General features: G+C 36.8%; 1 protein-coding gene across 2 annotated transcripts; it reads right to left on the bottom strand.

Moving 5' to 3' along the window:
* Positions 1 to 622: 622 nt before the first annotated feature.
* Positions 623 to 11,741, bottom strand: LOC111025602 (uncharacterized). Of its 2 annotated transcripts, none has more exons than XM_088127519.1 (11): positions 11,371 to 11,741; positions 11,225 to 11,292; positions 10,984 to 11,146; positions 10,553 to 10,641; positions 8,854 to 8,986; positions 8,105 to 8,182; positions 3,747 to 3,839; positions 3,520 to 3,663; positions 2,293 to 2,400; positions 1,204 to 1,255; positions 623 to 1,131 (listed from the first exon to the last, which is right to left on the bottom strand). In XM_088127519.1, the coding sequence occupies exons 1-11, from the start codon at positions 11,536 to 11,538 to the stop codon at positions 1,103 to 1,105; spliced, it is 1,125 nt and encodes a 374-aa protein (XP_087983645.1). In that variant the 5' UTR covers positions 11,539 to 11,741; the 3' UTR covers positions 623 to 1,102. The 2 variants fall into 2 exon arrangements, with proteins under 2 accessions (XP_087983645.1, XP_087983646.1); XM_088127520.1 differs by having other exon boundaries at positions 11,237 to 11,292; positions 11,371 to 11,737.
* Positions 11,742 to 13,312: the final 1,571 nt, after the last annotated feature.

Here is a 13,312-nt window from a genome sequence, read left to right as displayed (position 1 = left end):
TTAATAATATATTTGTAAGTTCTATTTTCCTTTCTCTTCCCCATCTCTAGCGAACGTTGCCACTATGCCAGTCGTTTCTATCCTCGCCCACCGACTGTCGTCATCCTCGTCAAAAGTCGTTCTAGTCACCCTCATTGGAGAGAAGGAAGAGAATCGTTGGAGATTGGGAGAGCTCCTCCTTTCGTTCTAGTCCCTACGCTAAAGAGGATAGGAACTAGAATCATTTTCGAAACTTCAAAGACCAAGAGCATCTATTTTGAAATTTCAATGACCAAATAGACATCTACTCCAAAATAAAAAAAGGTTCTTTTTAAACTTCAGAGATCCAATAGACATCACCTACTCTAGACCTCATAAGTAAAAAAATCAAAAAGCGTATACGTGTACCAAAATTTTTACACCTTAGTGTTCCAATCCAAAAAACATCTTTCCTCGTTTGCAAAATCAAGGTTGACAACGACGGGAGCAAAATACTATTTTACAGAAGTCTTGAATCATTCGAAAGATACAAACCACATAGTGGAAGAACAGGATCCTGTCATATACCACTTTACAATTTACAACATGCAAGTGTAAATTTACCCATTTGTCCTTAATTAAATAATGTATCAAATAATTTAAATTTAATACTCAAACTATAAAAGGAATTAAATTTCATGAGTATGCGACAACATTATTACACATTTCCTAAAAACTCATCCTCAAATGAACTTTGAACTCACTTTCCTAAAGCCTTCCCAAAATTGGTATTGAACTGTGCTTCTTCCACAGGTTCCACAAAGAATACAAAGCATATCTGCTCAAAGACTACTATTTTTTCAATATGTAAACAAAATTAATACAACATTTCAGTGATAATCTTTCAATTGAAATTGAATCACACAACAACCAGAAGAGTTTTTATCTCAGATATGCAGTAAACTGCACTTCTGCATTGCAGCAAGGTCACAACTTGAATTCCAGTTGGACGAGTTACGGTCAACACCCAAAGATCTCGACAACCTTGGGAAAGGAATAGTAGCATACAACGGATTGGCGTATAAATATGCATTCGTCAGAAAAATGTGCTAATGTGTAAGATATATTCTGCCGTGCATTCTAACTATTCTTCATACTCCAGGACTTCGCCATCTGCAATAGGAAAGATCACCTTAGTAACTCGTAAAGTTTACGGTTACTAAAATTATTTAAGAGAAGCATTACCAGCAAGAGTGATAGCCAAGTTTGCTTGAGCATCGGCTTCAGAATTAAGATTCTTTCAAGGATGGAAAAGCAGAATGTTAAGATTTTAGAGGATGAACGAGTAAATATCAGCAGCTAAGAAAATGGGATCTAATAGTTGCTTGAAGAAATTGGCATCTAGTTTCATTCACTTCTTCCTCATTCCTCTTCTCAGATAAGAACTTTTTCCCTCATTTTCAATAGAAATGATTATATCATCGACAGTTTAAAGATGCTAAGAAGCACAGACACTACAATTTGAGCAAAGACACTGATTCATGTTTCGGACATTTGTTAGCTCAATACATGTGTGTCACACACTAGTGGTACAAAATAAATATGGGCCGGACACTTGTTAGGTACATTTCACGCACTTGTTAAGCATAAGAAATAGACATAAATAGTAATATAGGACAAAACAATAAATTTTGAGAGCAAACATACATTAAATTCATTTTTTTAAGCATAAAAATGCATAATTTTATTGACTTTGAATTTTCATCTTAAAAATTGTATTTTTTAACAAACGTGTCTTTGTCATATCCGCATCCCAAATTTTCTAGGAAATAACGTGTCACCGTGTCCGTGTCATGTCATGTCCGTGTCATGCGTGTCCGTATCCGTGATTCTTAAGGTTTAAGAAGCAGACATAAGTGTCTTTTATATGGTAGGGCAGATGGGAAGAAAGCAACGTGCAAACTCTAACTTGACTGATAAGGTCACTGGTTTGCTAGAAACTGAACTCGAAAGCGTACAGTTTAATCCTATATTTATATGGGAAAAAGAACGCACGCTTAAGTATGAATGAAATCTAAACTAGAAAAAGCAAAAAAAAAAAAAAAAAAACGTATGAATCAGATCAAAACTGTAGTAATGAACAAACGCGGAAGTGCTCAATTAACTGTAGAAATCAACGAGTGGGATTAAGGTTCAAAATATCTTTTACCAACCTTCAGATCTCGAATAGCAAAGAGCCTACACTGAATGCTTAAGAGGACAAAAACAGTAATATACAGAAACAAACTAACATCACCGTAAGATATGCAAATAGAAAAGAATTAATGCACTGACCCGTAGTACATGACTGATCTGGAACGAGAGAAATTTATCCTTCAGCTTGATTACTTCATTACATAACTCAGAGATGTTCTCATTTTTTACCTTCCACAATCCTTGGACCTGTTAAATGAAATATGCTTGGTTTAAAATATTTAAGAAGTTGGGGACAAACGATGAATTCAGGTACTGCACAGAGAGCTAGGATTGATAGATTAGGTTGTTTTGATATAAGGAGGTAGAAAATTACAGAATACTAGCAGGTTTAATCCGAGTTTAGAAGTCCCACATACAAAATATTCAAATAAACACTGTAATAGTATTTCAACAAAACCATGCTACTAGAAAATGAAACTGAAGATGAGAACTTGTAAAATAAAACTAACCACAAGATGGAGCTGGATGCATTTTAGTTCTTTAATTGAAACGAGCATGCCTAGTAATTATCGAACATGTAAAAACTGTGTTTGGGTTCAAATTTGGATCTTCCCCAACACTTTCTATAGAACCTCCAAAATGCTAATCCACATTACAGAATACTGGGAATTCAAAAGAACTCACGACGTTATACTTTTCAAATCCAAGACCGGAATTGTTAACACCTCGAGGAAAGATCTTCCACCCCCCACCGGAAAAGAATATTTTAAGCAATGAGCTAGTTATGATGAGTGGTGTGGCATCATATCAGATTCAACTCCATGCCAAGAGGTTGTCATCCACTTGGCACTCCATATTTGTGTTTAAAATATCAAGTTGGTTTTCTTTAAACAAACGCTTCCGTAATTTGGTATTGGGGGAATCTTTACGGAGCAGGTGCATTGAGAAAAAGAAGTTGAGTCTCTTTTTACCCTCCCCGAAGGAAACAGTAGTAAAATCCTAGATGGAATCAGTATTATTGCAGAGATTGCATGCAGGGCAAGGTGAGCTATTGGTTCATCCCATCCTATATTAAGACATTGGCTTTCATGCAACTTGGAACATTATTTACCTTCAACACAAATGTTCCCTACAAAATAATAATAATTTCACAAGATTTGACAAAAGAAATCTTTTAAATACGAAGTTTTCAGCTTTGTTTTTCTTGGTAAATCCAAAGATCGACCATTAAACCCATCCCTACAAATTAAGACAAAAAATAATTCTACCCAACAGATTTATGGATTTAGAAACAATAAGAAATGAGTTGACCAGGTTCAAAAAATAACACAACAAAGTTTGTTAGCGAAAAAGATTTTAACCAACCTGCATACAGACAAGTTTGGAGTCACCTTGGACATGGATCCTAGTAAAACCTTTCTGAAGAGCATACTTCAACCCTAAAAGAATAGCTCGATATTCAGCAACATTATTGGTTGCCGTACCTAAGCCTTCACGCAGTCTACATATCTACTCCAAGGGAGAGAGAGAGATTAGACATACATGAAAAAGAATAAATAAATAATGTGGGTTCCAAAAGGAAGAATGTATACCACACTTCCATCATGTGCTCGCAGAACAGCTCCTGCTCCAGCTTGCCCAGGATTTCCTTTCGAAGCACCATCGAATTCTAGAAAGCAACATTCCTGTACATGAAATATTTTAAAAAGATCTTTTAAGAATTTGGACACTGAGATGAAAGTAAAAATAGCAGTTAGTTTAGCAACAAAACTAAAAAGAGATTCCACTCATTTTCATCATCGCATTTTTTAGTACCCAAATAAAATATGATAATCATTAAGTAACTATTTTTCTTTATAAGAAACTTTATATATGGATAAAAAGCATAGAGACAAAAGACAGCCTAAGGGCAGGGGGAAGAGGGCTCCCCCTCCCAAAAACTAGTGAAGTAAAGCACTCTAATCTTGCATAATTGACGAGAGGCTATAATTACAAAAGAATTTTCTATGCCTATAACACCACCAAGACGTGTGTAATTGAACAGTGTTACAAAAAATTTCTAAAGAGGACTTATCTTTAAAAATTCTATTGTTTCTTTCCATCTAGAGGTTCCAAATAAGGGCTCTAGCTGCACAATTCCATAGAATTTTTGCTTTCCCTTTAAAATGACACCCCCGAAAAGCTTCATTCGTCCATCCATCAATATTCTGAGACAAACAAATGGAGTACCCAAAGATTTGCAGCAGAAAGAACCACCCACGAAGAGCAAACTGGCAGTGAAGAAAAATGTGATCCATGGTATCCTCATTTTGATTGCAAAGAACACAAATGGAAGGAGAAAGAGCCCAATTTGGACATCTTCGCTGGAGTCTATCTGCTGTGTTTACAGCTCGGTTGGCTAGGATCCAAAGGAAAACTTTCGCCTTTTTTGGAATTGAGAATTTCCAAAGAACGGAAATTAAGGGAGAGTTCAAAAACTTGGGGAGTCGGAGCTTTGCTCCCTCATACCCAGAGGCACCCGCACCCGCCCCAAGACCCGAACCCGAGAGACATTAAGGATTTTTGGTATTAACTCATCGGAAGGTTCGAACTTGAGACTTATAAGCCAGTATGACCAAGAGATCCCAAGTTATTGTCAACTAGACTACCCCTTAGGGCCGACTCTAAAATTATATACTTGTATCAAAACTACCATGCATGCTAACAAACTTATTATGATCTAACTTGATATCTCAGTTGACAGATGCAATAGTTCCGCATATTACTGTGCTGGCAGGTTCTGATTGTTACAACGAGACAAGGAAACAATCAAACAAATAACTAGTTTAGAAACAGAAATCAATAGTTTCTAGCTGAAGGTCTAAAATAAAAATATTTCCCAGGGCTGTTTGCCATTTCTCTTAAACCTGAGGCTGTGATAGCAGATTGCTGGTGTAATGTTCAGAGAACTTGGGATCTAGGCTTCCGAAGAGGGTTGTTCGACAGAGAAATTGAGAACTGGATGAGAATGGTTCAACGTTTGGAAGCTTTTGAGATAGGAGATGAAACAGATGTAGCAGTGTGGCCTTCGGACCCAAACGGACACTTCACTACAAAGTCTGCATACCTCAAGCTAAAGGAAAATCCTCCCAAATTAAATTCCTCTCTGATAACAGGAAGGACCCTATCCCAAAAAAGGTGAAGGTCTTTCTTTGGTCCCTAGCTCATCGTGCGTTAAACACCCAGGAGAAGCTCCAAAGTGTCCGAATTGGTCTCTGTCCCCATCGGCTTGCTATCTCTGTTGGAAAGGGGCAGAGACTCTAGATCACTTGTTCATTCACTGTCCCCTTGCTACTAAAGGATGGTAGTTCTTGTTTCAGTGTTTTGATATTAACATTTGTATGCCAAAAGACTTGTAGAGTTGGATTTTAGAATGCTTTCATGGGTGACACTTAAAACTAGAGTCTTGTGGAGATGTGTTTTTCGAGCTCTTTTGTGGAATTTATGGCTGGGGAGGAATTCACGCTCTTTTGAAGATAAAGATAAGTCTTTGGAATCTTTTTGTGATAGTGTGTTGGTCTTAGCTTCCTGGTGGTGAATACGAAATACGAAATTCTTTTGTAATTACAGCCTCTCTTTGATCTTACAGGATTGGAGAGCCTTTTTGTGATTAGTTCGTGTTTTGGAAGGGGCTGCCTTGGCCCCTGTCTGTAGGCTGTTTGTCCTCTCTTTTCATCAATGAATTGTTTCGTATCCAAAAAAAAAAGTCTAAAATAAAAATTGATAGAACCTAGAGGCCAATAGACACATGTTAATAATTTACTTATTTTTTAGTTAGCCACTTAAGCTACACTAGGCAATAGATACTGGATTACCTGCACCTAATTATTGAGCTAGAGAGCAGAGTATACAGTTGATAGTATTGGTTGATTGTTATGGCAGTGTCAAGACTTTGACTTACATGGTTAGAGGATATTGCTCGGGACACCATGGAATCGTGCGACTTGACATGCTTCCTCAAGGCATCTTTTGGTGTAGAAGCTACAACAGTTCACCCTGCAAACATTTAGATCTACATAAACCACAAGTAAACAAGCATTGACAATCAAAGACCATAAGTTGCATACTAGAAGAGCAAAGAAAGTCACATTGCACAAACATTATTTTCTTCTATTAAAATTTCAGTTTAGAAGATAACATGAAATCAACTTACAACATCTTCTGATACAAGAGCTTCTCTTGATCTCTTCTTTGTGGCAGCCTGGTCAGAAGCTCCACCTTTGAGAGAAGTAGCTTCATCCTGGCACATGAAAAGAATTTTATATATACACTACTGTCAAGAGTACATAAATACAGTCCACGTAGAAGGTTGGATAAATTAGGATTATCTATGTTTTTGATAAGAGATAAATCAGTATTATGAAACCAATATAGAGCCTTCTTTAGTTACAAACTAGATGGCCAGATCTAGGAGCAATGAAGCCCATAGGTTGTTCCATGAGAATTATGAAGTAATCAATGTAGAAAAGCATTGTTGATGTCGATTTGTCTCAGATCCCAACTATTAGCCAAGGCCAAAGTAAAAAGTACTCGAATAGTGATGGGTTTGACTACGTGGACTATCTTTATGTACTCTTGACAGTAGTGTATATATATAGTTCTTTTCCTGTGTCAGGATGGAGCTACTCTCTCAAAGGTGAAGCTTTTAACCAGGCTACCACAAAGAAGAGGTCAAGAGAAGCTCTTGTATCAGAAGATGTTATAAGTTGATTTCATGTTATCTTCTAAACTGAAATTTTAATAGAAGAAAATAATGCTTATGCAATGTGACTTTCTTCGCTCTTCTACTATGGTCTTTGATTGTCAATGCTTGTTTACTTGTGGTTTATGTAGATCTAAATGTTTGCAGGGGTCAACTGTTGTAGCTTCTACACCAAAAGATGCCTTGAGGAAGCATGTCAAGTCGCAAGATTCCATGGTGTCCCGAGCAATATCCTCTAACCGTGTAAGTCAAAATCTTGACACTACCATAACAATCAACCAATACTATCAACTGTATACTCTGCTCTCTAGCTCAATAATTGGGTGCATGTAATCCAGTATCTATTGCCTAGTGTAGCTTAAGTGGCTAACTAAAAAATAAGTAAATTATTAACATGTGTCTATTGGCCTCTAAGTTCTATCAATTTTTATTTTAGACTTTTTTTTTTTTTTGATAAGAAACAATTCATTGATGAAAAGAGAGGACAAGAGGCAAACATCATTGCACCGCACCAAATAACAATGAAAGGCTCAATTTCTTTGAGTTAAAAAAAAAAACAATGTGTTCAAGGCTTCAATCATTTAAGTCCTCTTGAAAGTTATGGTATTATTAATACAAGAAAAATTAAGCAATATCTAATGTTTGCTTGTTGCAAGCTTTTGGGGTAAAACAATACTAGTTTCACAAACACAGGGATAAAATCTCAAATTTTAATAAAATCATCTTAGAATAAGAATAAAGAAATGCATAATCTCAAGATCTTTCTCTCTAGTCTTAAAAAAACTGGAAAATTTTACTACTAAAAAGTTCTTCAATTTATTAATTCAAGATTCAATTTTCAAATTATGCTGTCAAATGCATTTTCAAATTCAGGAACTAGAATATACACAATCCTCTATTGTATACTTATTTTCAAGAACTTGTTTTCAGATCAGAAACCACATGGCCTAAATTTTTGGAACTTTCTACTCCAATATCATTCTTTCAAATGTATGGATTTTATTTCTTTTCTTTTTTTTTTTTTTTGGGTAAATTCAAATGAGATTTTTTTTTAACAAAAATGAAATGATACTTATAAAGGAGCAATATTCCGTTTGATCCCTCGGGAATAGAATCAACATGAAAGAAAGAGAAATATATAGTTATTTTCTTATGCTTTTTTTCTTTTTTAGAAGGGGGAGAGAGTGACTTAGATAAAATAAAACTCACAATTGGTCCATTCTTCAGAACATGTTCCTTAGCAAACTTGCAAGCCTGTTTGACAGCAACAGCATCCATGCCATCCACCTGTAACCCAAAATTATGGTAACTTTTTTTGGATAGGAAAATTATGGTCACTTTTTGAACTCAAGGAATTAGTTGTAAAACCTATAGTATAGATACTGTTCAAGAAAATAACTGCTTCTACAGAGAAAACAAATGGAATATTTATTTTTTATAAGAAACATAGAATCATTTCATTATGATAATTGATATGGAATTACAAAAGAGAGGGATGAAAGCCAAAGCCCCAAAATTAAGGAAGATTACGATTACGAAAAACTTTCAACGAGTAATCAAATGATCTCAAGAACATATTTTAATTGCAGCAACTCTCTGGCCATGAAGAGTGGGGTCACGATGGATAATCTTCATTCTCTTGCTAAATAGACCTGTTTTGGCATTGAGACTCTGCAATCATTCAACTAAACAACAAAGATTAAATTCATGAATTGGCAAATAGCAAACAAGTACATTTGGAGAGCTGATATTTCTCCAAAATCTCATAATTAAAATCATATTATTGACTGTATCCTCAACATCAACTGAAGAGCTGACAGTATATGCTTCTTCTATGTTTGATACTGAAGGATGTCAGCGTGCATATGTTCATCCATAGTTCTTTAGGTTATCTTTCCAACAGCGCAGCATGCATGAAATACCTAACAGGTCACATTAAGGGAAGGTAGAGAACAAACGTTTAATGATCGACTGATCTTTAATCCAACTTCAGGAGAAGGTGATTGGTATACACGCTTTGATTTCTTCTTTTCTTCCAGCTTTATTTCCAGGTTATCAACTTCATCATCTTCCTTCATTCTTAATGGAGAACTGATATGATATAAACACATGAAAAAACTTAGGTATCCAAAACCACTAAGATTTATCTGAAATTAGAACATCAAGCAAGTAGAACCGAGATTGCATAGTATGGAAATTCAGTAAGTGTACTGAATACATACTTGAGGAACATTAGTAGGAACTGGGAAATAGGGTACTCATAAACTATGTCTTTTCTTTTTTTAAAAGAAAGAAACTTTTCTTGGTTTATCCCTTGGTTGTCTTGGTTTTTTCATATAATTTCTCAGTTTCTTATCCAAACCTTAGATTAAAAGAACAAAAGGGCAGGGGGGAAGAGGGAAGAGGGATCCCCTCCCAAAAACTACTTAAGAATGGATCTCCAATCACGCATTATCAAGGAAAGCATGCAGTGACAGTCCTTTGGGAGAAAGCCAGTTGAAGGAGGAACGGATATGCCCCCAAAAAGTCTCAGCAAAAAAGGGGCAAGTGATGGAAATGTGACTTTGTGATTCAGAATGTTTTTTTACAAATGGAATACCAATTCGGAGAAATAACCAACCATGGGAACCTTCTTTGGAGTCTGTCAAGAGTTATCATGCAAGAGTGTCTAAGCTCCCATAGGAAAATGTTTTACCTTCTTTAGTTGTTTCAATATTCATAGAGTAATGGAGGCATGTGTGAACCACTTCAAATGGGAACTTAAAATAGCAAGTTAAAGTTATTATGTGGTCTTTTTTTCTTAAACTACGTTCTTACTTTATTTATTCTTCATAGAATATATAGGCATTGCATAAGCTGACATCGTGTTGTTTCCATGAACATTAGGTCCGTGGCAACGACAATAGTGTTGTGCGCCTCAATGAAGGTGCACTAGGTTCTGAAGGCAAGAGGTATTCACCTCAATAACACCACAAGTGTCAAATACTTTGTCCTTTATATAGATAACTTTCCTAGATTATCATTGCTCTACACTGCATATTAAGAACAAATTTATGCTACTTTTCTTCATTTTAAATCCATGATTCACACTCAATTCAACACCAGGATGGAAATTGATTCTACAAACCTTAACTCTCATCAAGACTGATTCTAAAACCTAAACCCTCATCAAGATTGTTCTAAAATGTCTCCCTTGCACCTTTTCAAATATCCATAAAGTACTTCCATGCTTACTTTTTAAATATCTATATACGTTTTATTCTTTTCTTTTTCTTTTTTTAAATAAAAAGAAAAGAAAAACCAAGAAAGAAAGAAATATAATTAATACTTCCCTAAATTCTTATTGAATTCAACCAAACAACCTTCTGATCAATTCTAAGAATCTGGAACAGAGTTTCCAACTTCTTTTTGGGAAATAGATGCTCTAGTTGAGACTAGAGAATGATTCACAATAATCAAGTTTTTTGGTTTTGGATTTAATAATAGCAAAAAGGCATGATTACCACCCATGATTATTTCTCCCAGTAGAGTAAATAATAATGCCAGAATCTACTTTCCCTTAGCCGGACTCTTGCACTGCCTAAAAGCTAGTATCCAACAAAAACTAACACAAAAATAAAATGAATAGGAATAAGAGAAAGAGAATGGTGCTAGTACGTGGAGCGTGCTTTCTCCCATGGTTGTTCATCAATGGACTCTTCCCATATGACACGATCTCCCAAGCATTGGTGGCAGGTCACTATACCCTGACAACATGAGGTAAAGATAAACAAATGAATAGAAACCGGCAGAACAACCAACACCTCCATGCTTTATGATTATTCCCAAATCCAAGAGCAAGTGCTACTGGATTAAACAGTTTTGACGAGTATTTCAGGTCCTAGAAATCTTCCGACAACCATCTGTTACTATACATTCAAGAGTTTGCTCATTAGGCCATCTAAGTTCAGTCTTAAAGAGGTCTGTATCCTTGGGCACCCTTATTTTACATGTTAAATTCCATCACTATGGTGTTTTGTGCGAGCAGAAAACGAGAAGTTGACTAAATATCAACCACATAGTTCAGATTAGTCTGCTAGAGCATATACCTTCCCATTACACACGGAACAGTCTGCTCGGGATCTTTCAATTCCACATTCCGTACACGGCGCATAGCCCCTACCTCGGCAACTTGGGCAAGGTAGTTCTTTAATATACTGACCATTCGGACCAAACCAGGACCTGGGTTCAGGTGCGCTGGAAGCTGAATTCCTGAAATGCACAATAAATTTCTAAGTTCTGAATTCAAATCACAAAGGATTAACGCCCAATAGTAGCGTAACTGAATACCAGATACTAAACCTTGGGTTTAAATCGACGCCAAGTCCGTACAACTCCTCCGAAGGATCGAAGGCCAGCTGCGATAGAAAATGAAAACCAGAAGAAGCAAACAAAAAGAGGTGAAATGCGAAAACAAAGTTGGAGAGAATGAGTACCGGCGAGGGTTTGGGGATTGCAACAGAGTCGTCATTGGTCAAGCAAGCAACGAAGCGAGGCGCGAAGCATAAACATCTCTTGGATTGAAACAATGCGAATCTGGAGTTGTTGGGGCGCCCGTGGTGCGGCGGCAATGCCCGAATTGACGAACAGATTGAGGAGGACATCTGATAAATGTGTTTGGAGTGGGAATGCGTTATATGGGAAGAGGAAGAAGAAGAAATACGCACGCTGCTACGAACGGCCACAGCGCGAATTGAAGAACCAAACTGGAAATGGTGGGCGTTGGAAGGAAAGATTTTGGCTTTGCATGTGTGGTCAGAAAATGCCACACGCCGTCGCGGTCTTGTGGACGTGGTTGGAACAAACGCGACATTTGCATCACACTCTCACTCCATGTTGACTGGATGGTCCGAAATTTTTCAACCAAAATACTTATGCTTTGGTTGAAATAGTTTTGAATTTGCTTAGACGACTTAAAATCTAATTTTTAAGACTCAATTTACTTTATTCAATTAAATAATGTAGGTTGAAATGACGATTTTAGCCTCGATATTGCGTGTAAAACATGTCGGAGGAGTGTGTCAACGAAACACGAACGAACAACGCCTTGGAATTTATTGAAGCATTGTTCATGGGCGTGGTTGACCGGGGCACACCACGGCCAGGAAATTCAAAATCATGGCCGTGAAATGGAATTTACAGTTGTACCCCCCCCCCCCATTTTAAATTCTAACCGTTGGTATCCTTTTCATCTTCCACACTTCAATTTCTTGCGCTTTCGGTCTCCCTCGTTTCCATTTGTTCCATATTGCAGACATTTCCATTGCCTACATAATTCTGGGTGTTTTTTGCTCTGAATCTCATCCCATTTTCGATTTAAGGTTAGACTTTCATATTGTTCGTATTTGCATATTTGTGTCGTTGTTAGTTAAGGTAAAAAAGAGCAATTTTTTTTTTTGTTTCGTTTCTGTTTTGGTCTTGGTATTTTCACTCTCCCTTTTTTTTTGTGTTGCTTTTAGTGGATTCAGTAGTAGGGCTTAATTTTGGCACTATCTGAACTGTTTTTGGTTGATTTCATTAGCGGGCATCGTTAGTTGTTCGTTTACATATTTAAGGATTCCGTTTTACTGTATGTCTGGGCGTTTTCTCTGCGTATATGTAGGATTGGTTGTGTATATGTAATTTGTATGCTTTTTGGCCCTTGAAATTTGATTTGGTTAAGGCCTATTGCCCGAGGTAGGGTGAGGTCGAGGACTATTTCGTGAATTTTTGGCCCAAACTCGGGCGTGGTGAGACCGTGAATTGCGATGGAACAAAATTGAGTTCTGTAATAATTCACGGTCACGCTAACGGCTGAGGTAGACCGTGATTTATGAAAATATGACAATCCTGACCGAGGCTCAACGGGAATTGCAATTCTGTCACAATTCACGATCAGGACCATGGCCGTGAACGTGACCTTGAATTTTCACAGAATTGCAATTCCCTTGAAGATTGTCATGGTTGGACCTGTAATTCGAACCTGATAACGGCCGTGGTTGGACTGAGAATTTAAACAGTTTGATGCATATGTTTTATGTTCTTTGCTGTTTTGTGTGCCATATGTATTTGTAGTTAGCTTATATGTATGTATTCTTACTGTTTCTCAAGTTTATAGGATGGCAATGGTACCTAAGATCCCATCTTCTAGTTATCGCTCTGCCAATCTGACCTGCCTATCCCACTTAGGGAGTACGGTGAAGTCGATTAAAAGTAAACTAACACGTAGACAACTTAGTATGTTTAGGAAGATCATTTTTTGTCATTTTCTAGATGTGGACCTTGTACTTAACGGGCCACTTATACACAATCTATTGATTAGGGAAGTGGACGATAGTAGACACGATGTTATTACCATGGATGTGCTTGGTAATAGGGTATCCTTTGGGTTGAGCGAAT

The sequence above is a fragment of the Momordica charantia genome (genome assembly GCF_013281855.1).
Source record: "Momordica charantia cultivar OHB3-1 chromosome 8 unlocalized genomic scaffold, Mcharantia_2.0 BLBB01000008.1, whole genome shotgun sequence".
Lineage (NCBI taxonomy): Eukaryota > Viridiplantae > Streptophyta > Magnoliopsida > Cucurbitales > Cucurbitaceae > Momordica > Momordica charantia.
The sequence above is the reverse complement of the archived record's forward strand: the minus strand, read 5'-3'. Positions and strand labels throughout refer to the sequence as shown.